This window comes from Polypterus senegalus, chromosome 6 (assembly GCF_016835505.1).
Source record: "Polypterus senegalus isolate Bchr_013 chromosome 6, ASM1683550v1, whole genome shotgun sequence".
Lineage (NCBI taxonomy): Eukaryota > Metazoa > Chordata > Cladistia > Polypteriformes > Polypteridae > Polypterus > Polypterus senegalus.
This window is the reverse complement of record NC_053159.1, coordinates 1341774-1356726: the sequence shown is the minus strand read 5'-3', so window position 1 is coordinate 1356726 and position 14953 is coordinate 1341774. Positions and strand designations below refer to the sequence as shown.

Below are 14953 nucleotides of genomic sequence, written 5' to 3'. Positions count from 1 at the left end.
ACCACCATCTTTATTTCTAAGAGACTCCGCCTCTCTGTGACGCTCGTTTTATACCCAATCATGTGACTGGTTTCTGGGCAGGTGACCTCGGGAGTTGTCAGGTGTTCCACCAGATGCGTGTTTTTTTTTTTTTTTTTAGTATTACACGTCATTTCCGTAGCAGTAGAGTGTTGTACCCTATTAGCCATAGATTGAAACAGGAGACAGTAGGGTGAAATGACACCTTTCATTGGCTAACTAAATAGATTACAAATTATAAGCGAGAGTATTGTTCAGTTTCTTTGTTTCACCTCGCCTGATGAAGGGGCCTTAGCTGCCTCGAAAGCTTGCATTTGTAATCTATTTAGTTAGCCAATAAAAGGGTCATTTCCAGTCTTTTGTTGGCCCCTCCCAACTTTTTTGAAAGGTGCTGATGGCCTCAAATTCAGCATACGCGGGTATTTTTCAAAAAACAATACAATCTCTCAGTCTCAACACTTGATACGTTGCCTTTGTTGCATTCTCAATTAAATATATGGCTTTTAAATGATTTGCAAATCATCCGATTCTGCTTTTTTTTTCATATTTTTCGCAGCGTCCCAACGTCTCTGTAAACGGGGTTGTTTGAAAATGTGGCGCCGAGTTAAGTGTTGCTGCTGGCTGCGTAGTCGTCATCAGGTGCATCAAGCATCCAGTGCGGCCCAATACGGCCCAGTGCTCTATTTACAGACGGACCCACCTCGAAATGGCAGCGATGAGCTCCCCTGGCCCCCTTTGCACGGCTTACTTTCTTATTTCCCCCTCGCGCTACGAGGCACCGCCCACTTACCGCGCTCGTCCGCCTCCTCTTCACCTGCGCAGGTGTCGTCAATCCCCCTCGCCCCGCCCCGCCCCTCGCTCGTGCCTTCCTGCTGGCTGGTCCCGCCTTTACCCACAATGCACCGGCGCGGCACGAGCCACGTAAACAAGACGGCGCGAGGAGCTGCCTGGCTGGCTAAACCAAAGGTGTTTGTTCCTGCGGCGGCCCCTCTAACGTGAACCTGGAGAATGAAGCGGCTCACGAGCTCAGGAGGCGCTCTTGTATGAGACCCCGCCGAATAAACGCGGTGTTAAGGTAAGCGGGCCAGCGGACGCATCTGCTGGGTGATGAACGGCAGCGCGGCGCTGAGCTGGCGGTTTGTAAGTCTGCGCACACCCCCCGGCCAGTGCTGCCTATTGCGGAAGGCAGCAAACGTAGAAATCGTCGGCGCCGACGTGCGAAGAGCCGGGGAGCGTAGTATTCCCGTCGGACGGCTGCGGGTGGCCTGTGCGGCACCAGTCTGTCCTGTCCTCTCCTCTCCGCCTCTTGTCATTTTAGGTCAGGGTGACGTTAGCACAGCAGCCGCCGCATTCTTTGTTACGCGCAGCGTTGTGATGGCGTATCCGAAATGATTTGTCTGTTCGGTTTTGTACCAAGCGACCTTCTAAACTACACGCGCGCCCTTAAACGGTTCCCTTCGGTTTGCATTGTGACCATCGGCCGATGAAGCGACACAGCGCGGATCGGGTCACCTTGTGCTCTTTATATAGCGCCTTTTTAATTCGAGACGATACAGAGAAGGGCATCTTTTGTTAAAGGTTCCTGTGAAATTTAGGGGACCTCCACACCAGGCTGCTTTTTGGTCTTTGTTTTCACTTTGATGCACCGTAAGATGGGAGGTGAAAGTGTCTCGGAGGCCGAGAGACTCCGTTTTATGGGGGCGGGCATCACTTGGAGCCACAGCTGGCACCGTTGTTTGGGAGACGTTAGTTTTAATAGTAACTTAGTTACGTTACTTGCCTTAATCTGTGTGACTGCGTATCTCCCATAGTCCCTTACTTTGACATGTCATGCTTTACAAACAGTGCAGTACTTTTATGCTTTTGTATAACAATCTGCACATTTGTGATGAGACCCTTCAGTGGGGTCTCCTGAGGCCCAGTGCTGCTGTGGCTCCATCTGACCCTGAACTGGCTGAATTTAAATGTACCTCTCGACACGTGCAGGTAGGGATGTGTCTTCAATGGTGTATCAGGTTCTTTACCCCCGTTGTCAGCGCCTTGTTTTCAATTTTATGAATCTTCTTAGCCGAGGAGGAGTGCAAAACGTATGAAATATGCAGAGCACGGCGACACACACTCACACACACACGGCCATAGTGTTGAACATCACACTGTTGGTTATCGTCCGTGTGAAATGTTTTTACATCAACGCAGACAAACGTTTGACCAAAAAAAGTAGGAGTCATGATGATTGATGCATCAGAACTGGTTTGTAAATGAAAGAGAAACCTCTCAGATTCTGCGTTCAACTTTGAAGTCGAGTCAAGCGTCCCGGTGGTCATGTCTGCCAAAGTAACCCCACAAGATCAGAGTGCTGAAGGTAAAATGGCACCCAGTCCACAGCTGTGGCCCTGAGGGTCACTTAAGTGTACATTTCACTGTATCGTTCTTAACGTCTTATTTGTGTGTTCTTTGCTTTAGGTGTTAAGTAAATAATCAAGATGTCCATGGTGTTGTTTGCCTCTGTAGTACGGGTGAGAGATGGCCTCCCGCTTTCAGCTTCAACAGACTATGAGCAGGATAAGGCAGTTCAGGAATCAAAGAGGCACCTCAAGTCACTGTCCAAAAAACTCGGCCACTTCCCTGACCGATGCACTCTGAGGATTGGACAACACACCATCAAGTAAGAGCCGCTCCCCGTCGTCGTCCTCCTGCTGCTGCTGCACTCGTTTACAGCCGTTTAAACTTTACTGTTCAGGTGGCGCTCGTGTCGGGCTCTGCCTTAAACATTTGCAGCGTTTTATTTTGATTTTTGTTTTGCTCCTTGACCGCTCGCGTGTGCTCGTTTGTTTCTGTGTCTGACGTAAGCGTTTTTAAATCTTAAGCAATGTAAGATTTTTTTTTTTCCGGAGACTTTTATATTTATTACTTTTATGAAGGGGCCTGACACATTCTTATGCAAAAATTTCTGAAGCAGCATTTCTTATTAAAAAAAAAAAAAAAATAAATAAAAAATGTACATGTTGACTTGCTTGGAAAGACTCGGGGAGTTAAAAAAAAAAAAAAAAAAATGTAAATCAGTAAACAAAATTGAAACGATTTTAGTGACTTCAAGCCTCTGTTTACCAGTTAGGACCTTAAGAAGGCTTCATTTACTATATTTGAGTAAGCTTTCATTTCAGTGTCCTTCATTCTGTATACCACATGTATTCTCTTTATATTTAACCGCCTCGTATGCTTTATAATAAACTCGTTGCAGTAATCCCTCGCTATCCATCACGGATTTTAAATGTAAGCATATCTAAATATTATTCACAGATTTTTTGCTGGTTTGCGGATTTCTGCGGACAATAGGTCTTTTAATTTAAAGTACATGCTTCCTCAGTTTGTTTTCCCAGTTGATTTCATACAAGAGACGCTATTGGCAGATGGCTGAGAAGCTACCCAATCAGAGCATGTATTACATATTAAATAAAACTCCTCAATGATATATGCTATACTTCCCGCGCGGTGCTTCGCACACTTCAAAGCTCTAACAGCCCGTATTGATTTTTGATTGTTTGCTTTTCTCTGTCTCTCTCACTCTCTCTGACATTCTCTGCTCCTGACCAGGGGGTCTGAGCAGAGGGGCTGTTTGCTTAGAAGATACGGACGCTCCTGTAAAAAATGCTGAAAGGCTACCTTCACATTCATCCCTTCATTGCGCTGCTTTATCGCGGTGCTTCGTATACTTAAAAGCCCAACAGCCCTATTGATTTTTTTAAATGTTTGCTTTTCTCTCTCTCTGACATTCTCTGCTCCTCATGTCGCTCCTTTGAAGAGAAGATATGTTTGCATTCTTTTATTTGTGAGAAAGAACTGTCATCTCTGTCTTGTGATGGAGCACAGTTTAAACTTTTGACTAAAGGGTGTTCTTTCATGTCTAGAGGGCTCTAATAATGTTAAAAAAACATATTTAGAAGGTCGTAACCAGGTTTTCTATACTCTAACTGCAAAAATATTCGATTTATAAATAAAGAATCCTACTTCGTGGAAATTCATTTATATGTCTGGAGCAGATTAACCGCGATAAACGAGGGTTTACTGTATAACTGTGCGGAGAATATTGATAAACAGTGTGGGAGAGTTTCTAAGGGCTTAAAATATATAAAAAATAATCATACAAACATATGGCTTCTACTTCGCGGATTTTCACCTATCGCGGGGGGTCTGGAACGCAACCCCCGCGATCGAGGAGGGATTACTGTATGCAGATGCTGTGATAGTGATTTTTGAATATTAATGAGGTGATTAACTGCATAATCAAAGAACAACCCTGTAATCGTCAAAGGGATCCACGCTGCCTCTCTGAAAATCCTTATTTATATCAAATAATTGTTTGATTTGCCTCATAACAGGAATCTCAATGGTGAAGAGCCTGAACCTTTTTTGTGTTCTTTCTCTTTCAGCTTTACCAGTTCTTTAGGTGTTGGTTACTTGATGGTTTGCACAGAAAGCTACCCCAGCGTCCTGGCCTTCTGCTTTCTGGATGAGCTGCAGATGGAGTTCATTGTTTCGTACGACACCAACAAGATAAACGGCGCCGTTAGGCCGTACTCTTTTATTGAATTCGGTGAGCCCCCCTTTGGAGTTTGTACAAGTTGGGTGAATGATGAATTGCCGATTTAATGTCCAAGATGTCTGTTCTTATTTAAGATTAAAGGTGTAAACTGTGGGTTGGCTCTTCTGTGTTACACAACTCACGTGCTTACAGTTACAGCGGCTTTGTCAGTTGTGGTCAAACGGCCAACGTCATCCACTGCAGCAGTGATTGTGCTCAGAGACCCGCCTGTCCATTTCAGTCGCCTCGTAGTTCACAACCCGTAGCGACATCTGTGTTGTAATGACTGGGAGGGTCCCGTGTGTGTGTGTCGCGTGTATCCTGCCTTGTGTCACAGTTACCTGTTTGTTCATTTCAGTTTTGCTTTACTTTAAAAGTTTTGCTTTAGTTAAAAGATAAGTTTGGTATTCAAGTTGGAGTAACTTCTTCACAAACGTGGCATAAACGAGGTGAGACTCAAAAATAACCGGACTGGGCTTGGGGCTTTCCTGGAAAACCGTCTGGAGGTCGGTCGGCCGGGCGTGAATCACACAGCTATACCCCCTCTTACACACCCTGTCAAAGCGCCCACCGGCTCGGTGTATCCAGTGAATAGCCCACTCAGTATTTACACAACAATCACTACACGAGTTGCCACAATAATGTCGGGTGAAGAAATCGAACAGCAAATCAACATCAGATTTTCTCCTTTTTCCGTAAAGCTGTTTCTGAGTGACAAACACCTTCCTGTCTGCGATCCTCCTCCCTAATCGCCTGATTTAGATCTCTGTGATTTTTTTTTTACTTGTTCCCAAAAATCAAAAGTGACCTGAAGGGAAGACGGAAACGGCAAACCTGTTGAAGAGCCTCAAGTAAGAAGACTTCCAGCTCTGTTTCAGTCAATGGAGGACACGTCTGGAGCGGCGTGGAGATCACGAGGGGAGTGCAGTGAAGGTGACGATGTTTAGAAGGCTGCAATTCATCAATAAATATTTATTTATTTTATTTTTTTTACCAGTCCAGTTATTTTTGTATCTCACCTTGTATGCATTTGTCCTGTAAAATTGTGTTATAAGAGGCTAAAGGGGTCATCAGAAAGTCACAGCCTAAATCTGTCCAAGATGTTTGTCGAGTATCAATCCACGTTTTTGCACACACGCACACACAGTAAGAGAGTCTGTAATGTCACTTCTGAGCCAAACCGCCAGTGTTGTGATATTGTGCCATTTTAAAAGCAGACCACCTCCACATTTGTCATCCTGTTTTTATCGTCCAGCAGGTGCGATTTCCTTTTGAAAGACCGACTCACCGTAAACTCTTCACACCACGTGGTTCGCTTTGCTTTGTTTTGATGCGCTGATTAATGCGAGAACTCGCACAAGTGAATAGAAAAGTTGTCGCCCTGCCATGAGAAGAATTGTATCGGCGATAAGCAAGAAAACGATTCTCGTGTTCTTCAGAGCTCTCGTGTCGTCCCAGGCATGCAGTGGAAACGTTAAGGCCTGGTTCATTTTATCAAAGCTTTGCCTCACCACTGGTTAGATTTTAGACTTTTATTTTCCAGCGGTGCCCCATTAGCCTCCATTGTAAAGTGCTAGTGAGAAAAAGATTTTTAAAAATGTATCAGAAATGCTTCACTTTAAAAAACAAATTTTGCAGTCAAATGCATATACTGTACTGTGGACCCTTGACTTGCAAACTCCATCTGTTCACGAGGGCTGGTTGTAAGTCAAGACTATTTATGGGAAATACCCATAATGCATTCTGAACCTCCCACAGCAACACTTACTTACCTTTTCATAATAATAAGGGTTGTATAATGTGCGTAATTTACCAAAAACGCCAAGATTTTTTTCTAATGTACTAACCAACAAGTTATAAAAAGTGCCTAGCCTACCAGCAACAACAATTTCACACCGTACTCGCCATTGCAGGAGTGGAGGAGGAGGAGAATGAAATGGAAGGAGAGCCCCCTTCCATGAGAACATCAGGCGATGGTGGATTTCGACATGTTGTACATATTAGTGAGATCGGTCACACAAACGCCACTCTCCTATTTCTGCACAATTTTCTTCTTCGTTTCGATTGTGATCACTTTCTTTACCTTCGTTACCTTCTCTTCCTTCCTTAGCTTGTTTTCTAGCTTTTTTGGGGACCATTTTGATGGCAGTTATCGAAATAAATGATATGAATCGCTGCACTGACCAAAATTACGTCCACAAACACGCGTATCTGGGCTCCGACTGATGCTTCTGAACGCTCTCGGCTGTTGGTTTAGTCGCACAAGCGGATACACGTGACCGCATTCGGGTTGCAATTCAAAGCAGAGGTTTTGGTCGTAAACCAAGTTGTTTGCATGTCAGGCCGGTCGTATATCGAGGGTTGACTGCATTCCTTGTTTGTGGTGAAATAACTTCGACTTGAAAAATACCAAACTTCTGTTTTCCGTACATATTACACGTAAGCTTAATCATTTCAGCCTCCTAAATAAATAAATAAACCCAAGATAAAAGTGTTGCCCTCACCCCAGTGTTTCTCTTTTCACGAGGCCTACAGATCTTTTCCCAGATATCTTGTGTGAACCTCGTGGTTTGTGGCTCTCCGCCGTCCTGTCAGTACTTTATTGTGTTCGCTGTGTGCCCAGGGACACACAATCTGTAAATGTTTAGAACAGCGTAAGGCAGCGGGGATTACAAATGTTTGCCTAAAGAAGAATAAGAAAACTGGATAAACGTATCGAGGAGCGAGTGAGCGGACATGTGCTTCAGTCTGAGTTGAGAAATTGAGAAACGCGCCTGATGAACAGAATTAGATTTCTCTGCGAGTGATGAGGCGATGTGGCCATGTAAACTCACTTGAGGATTTGGTTGTTCTTGTCGGCCTTTGTGTTTATTTGCTTACAGCAGCCTTGGGTAGAAACATCCACAGAATAAATGGCCAGAGGCAGAGGTTCAGGTGATGGCGTTCTTCTTCTTCCTCCTGGCTGAAATCCACGTTGATCTCGGCAGGCTGTTCTGTTAAAAGTCACATCTGCTGTGTCGTCTGACGGCTTTTTAAATGCTGCTGTCATTGAAGTAAAAATAACTGCGGCAGCACTCGGGGCTCAGTCACACAGCCGAAATGACAGCACTGTGTGCACCTAAATGAGGCCTCGGTTTGACTAAAGATGGTTAGAGAACACAATACACTTAGGACTCGAGTCGGGCCGCTTTACAGACTCGCAGCGTCTGATGAGGAGGTTTGGAGTCTTGTTGTTGTGCAGTTTAGTTATGTTGGAGCGTTTTGAACAGGAGCGCTCTGGAACGTTCTCAGTGTGCGTGTGTGTGCGAGAACACTGAAGGGCCTACTGGATGTTTGTCTCTTCCTCGTTGCTCACTTTTTTTTTTTTTTTCCTTCACTTTTTAAGATCATTTTATCCAGAAGATTAAACTAAGGTATAACAGCCCACGCTCACTAACCACAAAGATCAACCTCGCCGATATGCAAACTGAAATTAAATTGAGGCCTCCCTACCAGCTCTCCACCTCAGATATCGGAACCTTAAATGGATTTGCAAACTTTTCCCCAAACAAATATAAAGGAATTGGTGAGTGTTTTAATTGATTTTAATTATTTTGTATTTTGTTCTACTAATTTACGTGTAGCTTTTGTTTCTGTGACCACAGCAGGTTTGTTTTGGATTCGCGTGTCGCTGAGCTTAAGGTCTCGCCTCTAACACTGTCGATTCAAAAGGAACCACGACGAGCCGCAGCTCTGCTGAACTCTCACGTAAACTACGCAGCAGATACTCAACGTTATCGCACAGCCGCACCAAAATTGTCAGGAACGTCTCTTTATTCTGTAATTATTAATTCTGCTCTTCTTTTGTTTAAACTGTTGCCCCAGCTGTTCTGGATCTGCCGTCCAGGTTCTGCTGTTTGTCTCGTCAGCCTGTTTCATGCACGCCGTACCTTCTGGCCCCCCCACCCCTTTAATTCTTTGTATTTGAAGGTTTGCCAGTTCCATCCTCTGAATCAGCTGCTGGGCTGAAATCGTTGGCACGCCGTGCTCTTCATTTCTTAGTGCGTCCATCACAGATACTGAAAGGTACAGGCTGAGAGCTGAGCCTGAATGTAAACCTGCCTCTGGTGAAGTGAAGTGAAGTGAAGCACAGCATCCTCTGTCTTTGAACCAAAACAGGACCCCATTGTTAACCTTTTCTATGTTCTAGAGCTTCCTTTTTTAGTGGTGGTCTCTCTTTTTTTTTTTTCTTTTCCTTGTACCTTCTGCTCCACAGCTGCTGATCAAAGCCGATGTTTGCGACCGAATGTCATGTGCCGTGCAAGAGCGAGAAAGAACAGCAACTACCGTGTGTGTGTCGGGATAACGTCAGAAATCACAGGCGCTGCAGTTCCTTCAATGAAAATTAAAATTGTAGCTACACACACACACGCACACACACACACACACACACGTATCTCAATCGATCAATCGATCGGGTGGTCCAGATCTAATTATGCAGTTTTCAATCAGCTATAACTTAAGTTTATTACATAGAAAATCCCGGATCATCGAGAATTGTGGGAATTGATGACCTGAAGAATAGTCTTTGTGTCGAACTGGAATCGTCCCCACATAAATCAAAGTCATCTGCAGATCTGGATCTTCATAATTCAATCTGGACCACCCTGTATAACACACACACACACACACACACGTACGTTTGTATTAAACGCAGCTGAGGTTCAGACCTGATGGTAATCGTAGTGACAGTTTTAACGAGTGCGGTTTACGAGATCTTCACTGTTGACCGTTTTATTTCCTTGTGGTCTCTCCTGTTGGCTGCGCTCGTCTTTTCTCCGAGTGGTGTGCCAGTGTCTGACTCGGTTGATATTTTTGAGTATCTCAGTATTATAAAATGTGAAGGCTGCAGTCATTAGTCGATCCCTCAGCTGCTGTTGGTGACTGCGTCGTGTTAAGCTAACTTTATTTATGTTGGCCGTGTAGTGTTTGTTCATTTTTTTCTGTATGTAAGCCCCAGTGCCATCGTGTTTACCCGTTGTTTTCATGCCAGGACACTGGTGCCCTCCTCCATCCCCATTGTTTTCGATGTCCACCATGTGTGATATTTGACCACAAGCAGGCCATGCAGTCGTCCCAACCAAAAAGACAAAGATGGTGTGTGTTTTGTTTTGTTTTATTTATTTAATTTTTATTTTCCTCCCCGTGATGATAAAGTCTTGATAAGACAAAGTGAAGAACTGAAACTAAATAACAAGAGCTTTGTTTAAGACGAGCGCTGGTTTTGCTCCAACTTGGAGAGTTGCTGACAGATCGTTGGTTTATCCGAGTCACGTGACCCGGCGCTGCTCTTCTTGCCGTTTTTCGTGTTTGTTTTGCACAAGTTTGTTGTTCAGATTACAATCCGCTGATATTTTAGGTTCAGTTGTTAGAGAAACCTTAGCGATGGAGCGACGAGTGTTTAAAAGGGAAGGTGTGTTGCCCCCCAGACGTGACCCTCGCTAGTGGAGGAGTGCACTTCTGCTCCTTTTACTTTCCATTTGTATTTTCATCAGTTGTTGTTTTCGCTGTCCATGAAGACCCCACCTGTCTGTCTGTGTGTCACCAATCAGGTGTTTGGAAGGCGAGACCCCCGAGATGATTTGCTGTCTGCGGATTTTACTGGAAATCACTAAACGCCTGTTGCTTTTCAGCCGCCTGTCTGTAGAGAAGAGCCGTGTGACTCCATGAAGTGTGCTGTCCAGAGGGGGCCGCTGCTTTGTTCATTTCAGATCCTGCTGCTTAGCCGTTGTTGTTTTCTTCAGTATAAGGCCTTTGTCTTTACATTCTTCTTCTTCTTCTTCTTTTATTGTGAACTGACAAGTAAACCAAAAACGAAGTTTACTCGAGAGCCTCAGAATTGCTGGACCCCCAATGCCCATCTGATGTTTTGGAGTCTTTTATTTTGAAGCTTGGCCTTGCTTAGTGGGTCTTCACATTCCAATAAAAGCCTTGAGTGTTGTGTGTGCCCGCTTGCCCGTTGACTAACTGGTTTTGTTTTTTTTTTTTTTGTTTTTTTAATAACAGCGCCAAACCAAATGCTGGAACCAGTGACCTTGGCAGGCGTCATTTCCTGTATGCTTAGCCTTTTATGTGGAGCCCTGAATTTAATCCGAGGAGTTCACGCCATAGAAAGTGTTTTACAGGTAGGGCTCATGCTGATGCTGCAAGAGCGACACGTGGGGCACAGCCTGGGTGGCACAGCACATGACGTGGACCTTGTCACCTCCCTGACTTTAAGTCTGTTGTCGTCTTGTCAGTCGTCGTATCTGTGACGGTGAACGTTTGTACTTTTTAATTTCAGATTTCAACTTGGTGTGTTTCTGATTTGTGTGTGTGGTTTTAGCTCGTAGTTTTAAAAACTTTTTAGAAGTTTGCAGTCGTGTAAAAGCCCAGGTGGTTTTCGTATTTAAGTGTCGTGCACACAGAAGCGCATGTCGGACTCTGACGTTCTGACACTTCTGCTAGAATAGAAAAGGCCGAAGGGTTAAGAGTGGGACGAGGACGCGTTTGAGTTTGAAAGTGCGGAGCTTAGGGACGCTGGTGGCCTGATGTGGCCTGCGTCTCAGGAGTTCCAGATTCGGCTTCCAAGACTTTGAGAGAGAGTTGATTGTGACTCGTTTTCCTCTCGCGCTCGCCTTCGCTGAAGTGACCGGGCAGGTGGGCTGCTGCCACATTCTTGTGTTTTTATTTATAATCCTCCAAAGAAAGCAACAAAGTCCGACTGTCTGCTGTGACCCCAGAAACCCGTTGGCTCAGCTTGTGTGAATCTGCAGAGGTGTTAAGGCAGTGCTGGTGCAGAGAGACCCTCACTCGGCCCTAATTAAGTGGGCTTTAATCGACGCAGCCTCGGTGAAGTCGGCCCCCGTTCTTGGGATGTACGCCAGCTGATGGTCTGCCCCTCGCCATTCCATGCCACTCCACACCAGTGGGCCTTTTACCATATGAGCCCGGTATTAGGATTCAGACCCCCTTACAGCTCGGATGGGCAAGAGTGGCAGTGCCAACATGCGATGTGACTGTCTGCCAGTTCAACGTCTAGTGCTGGGCTGGACGAGGGTAAACAATAAATAATAAAGCTGCTTTCCTTTACTGGTCCCACCGTGTTCTCTTCACTCTGAGGCTTTTCAAACTGTTTATTATTTAACATCGTCATTAATTACAGGGTGGAGGGAAATGCCAGTCAAGTCTGATGAAGACGTAGAGTCACAGTAACCCAAAACCTGTGGCCTGGCGCAGTGGGACTTACTGGGAATTGGGCTACGTGTGTGTGTGTGTGTAAGACCACCACTGTATCCATTTGCATTTGTAAATCTGTCTCGGGGGGCACACCGTGTGGCAGTGGCCTCAGATGAAGCCGATGTGCAGCCACCCTGCTGTTCGGTCACCATTGTGTTTGTATTTCTGGTTTGGAGTTGACGTGTGTGTGCCAGCGATGACGAAGATCCCGTGAGGCGAGTCGTCTGTCTGTCTGTCTGTCTGTGAGATGAATTCTTAATTAGCTCTCAGATGTGGCGACATCACTGAAGGCGTTGATAGTAAGTTGTGATGATTTTTATTTTGCAGACTGAAGAGGAGGATTTGAATTGTATTGTTGCCTTTTTCATTGGGACTGCTGCCTGTTTTTATCAGGTGAGTGTCAACTCGTTCCTTTGCATTTATTTTTGTATTTTTGTACGTGAATTGTGTTGTTGATCAAATGTGCGTTTAGTTAAGTCCGAGGTACAGGTTGACGTGAGTTCTTCTTCTTCTTCTCCTCCTCCTCCTCGTTGCCCCGTGTGCCTTCATGCCCGCTGCCTTGTAATCCTCTCCCTCCCTCCCTCTTTTCAGTGTTACCTGTTGACGTTCTGCACCGGCTGGAGGAGCCTTAAAGCCGCCATGTCCTTTGCGCTCATCTGCCTCTGTAACCTCTACCTGTACGAGTTGAGGAACTCGTGGCAGCTTTTCTTCCACGTCACCGTCGGGGCTTTTGCCACATTGCAGATCAGACTGAGGCAGCCCCAAGGAAAAGCTCCGGACTACAACGTCTAAAGGTGCCCCCTTGACGAGGAGCTCTCAGGAATGTGTGCCCATTTGCACCCCCACGTTGGCACAGAGCCGCGTCTACGGCGAGAACACGTCTGTTAAACTCCAAAATAAAACCTTCAAACAAATGGCTCTTCGTGATGCGTGTTGCCATGCTGTGCAGATGATGCCCTGTTCATGTACGGCCGGGCCTGGCATTGGGTACGAGTTCATGAAAAAACCTAAAACTTCATTATGAACTTCACAGAAAAACAGGGGCACCGAATGATTGACAATGGCATCGGAGCGCCGGGTGTGCTGCAAGAGAACTCGCTGTGGGCACCGATGCCATCTCGCTGGGTCTGCTGGTCCACTGGAGCCGGCTGTAATGGTGGAGCACTGCAGAAAAGTGAAGGCAGCGTTCACAGAGGCTGATGGGTAATTCAGACCCTCTGCCCTTAGTCAGGTGAATATGGACCCCCCGGGTGGGATTGCACCAGAAAGTGAAAGCTGCTGTGTCGTCGGCGTCACCACGGCTACCACTGACCCTCGTCTTGATAGCCCACCAGTGTTTGTGTTGAGTTGACCTGCTGCTTTGTTCTGAACTTTGTTTAATTTAAGGCTTCATTCTTAATAAATTCAACATGCTGTGTGTGGGGGATTCTGGGTAAAGTTAATTGGGAATAATGGTGGGTTTGTTTTGGTTCTTCTTGTCCTCGCCTGTCTCAGCCGACCCCCCACCCCTTCTGTCCCTTATCCTCGTCTACGCGTCGCCGTCCGTTGTGAAGGGCGCAGCAGTGGGGGTCTCGCTTGTCAATCGGTGGACGGCACCAAGACATTGGGTATTCGTTACTGTTGTGATGTTGACAGGAGCCACCAAAGAACCTGCCCACCGACATGGACAGCGGGCATTGGTTTGGCAAGTGCCTCTTGCCGTGAAGGAGTGTCATGGTGGGCAGTCAGCCTGTGGCCGCGTCACTTTGGTGTCACAGGAGCCGTCACAGCCGGGATGTGCAGGAAGGTGACATCGATCACAGCTGACGTGTGACACGACCAGGCGTTGAGCTCGGTGTTTTTGGGACTCTACACTCTTCACTCAACTGCATGCTGGCTGTCGTCTCTAAATGGAGTCTTTCAGTCACATTTTAATGCCAACACGTTCATGTTGAGCTGCCACTGCTGGTAACGCGCTCACAACATTCTAAAAGGTGCTGCCATTGCTTTGCGTTGGTCCCAGGAATGACCTTCATCACGTCTGCTGCCCATCTGCGCAAGTGTCACTCTGGCTAACGGGATTCTGCGGCGCAGGTTGAGCCCCCAAAGCGACGACGAGGAGGAGGAGGACCCTCAGGTGTGAGCGGCTCCTCAAGACGTCTGTGTGTCCCGTCACAAACCTTTTAGTTTTCTCAGGTCACAATGGCTGCTTGTTGGTGACAATGACAAAAGTCAGAGGATCACAGAAGATACAACAAGAAGAATCAGCACCATAGGGCAGACGCCATTGTGTGTGGGACATGTCCAGTGCCAGCCATGGAGAAGAAACGCAAGGCGGTAGGCACTGGACCGGAAACTGGTGCCACTGGAAAGAATGGCTGTCTGTGTGGCCACAATGCCAGCTTCTCTTGTGTTACCAGTGATGTCACTCGTGTTGGGCGCAGAGATCAGAGCTGGAGGGCAAAACGGCTTGTGTGGCTGAAGGAGGAGGTCAGTGACGGGCGAGTGGGGCTGGTGAAGGGGTCAGTGGGGGGTCTAATGCTTCACCAGGTCCAGCCATGCAGGCTGGGGGGTCGTCTCACCTGGGTGCCACTTACAGGGTGTTCTGCCATTCCTCGGCTTTTTAGTAGCAGCAGTGACCAACACAGCCAGCCTTATGGAACAAGCAGACCCGCCTGTGCCATTCAGGCCATCATCTCAAGCTGCTTAACCTGTTCAGGGTGGTCGGTCTGTCTGTCAGTCTGTCCGTCTGTGGCTGGTGTCCCACGTCACTCCGGGGACACTGATTTTAGTCCCGTTTTACGCCGTTCCTCATTTTTATTTTTGGCCACATCAGGCACGATGCAGTTGTGTCACTTGTCACTGTCGACACTTTAGGAGGTGACGCATCTCTTATCTCTTTAAAATTCCAAATCCAAAAATAAAAAGGAGGCCAAAGAGCCACGTGTTGTCATCGAGGCTGACGGAGTTTTAGAAAGAGGAGACGCCTGCTGCCGGACAACTGGCACCGATCAGGGGGTCCCGCAGGGCTGCACTGGCCCTCCTCTGTGAATGTCCCCCAAACACTCTTCTCTTTGAGACGCTGGCCATTTTATTTCTTTATCTGTGCCACCCGAG

General features: G+C 46.5%; 1 protein-coding gene across 3 annotated transcripts; it reads left to right on the top strand.

Moving 5' to 3' along the window:
• Positions 1–906: 906 nt before the first annotated feature.
• sec22a (SEC22 homolog A, vesicle trafficking protein) lies at positions 907–13276 on the top strand. 3 transcript variants are annotated; one of them, XM_039755217.1, is made up of 7 exons: positions 910–1093; positions 2482–2683; positions 4449–4612; positions 7986–8165; positions 10646–10764; positions 12185–12250; positions 12449–13276. In XM_039755217.1, the coding sequence occupies exons 2-7, from the start codon at positions 2502–2504 to the stop codon at positions 12647–12649; spliced, it is 912 nt and encodes a 303-aa protein (XP_039611151.1). In that variant the 5' UTR covers positions 910–1093; positions 2482–2501; the 3' UTR covers positions 12650–13276. The 3 variants fall into 3 exon arrangements, with proteins under 3 accessions (XP_039611153.1, XP_039611151.1, XP_039611152.1); XM_039755219.1 differs by lacking the exon at positions 7986–8165 and having other exon boundaries at positions 907–1093; XM_039755218.1 differs by lacking the exon at positions 2482–2683.
• The last annotated feature ends 1677 nt before the right edge of the window (positions 13277–14953 follow it).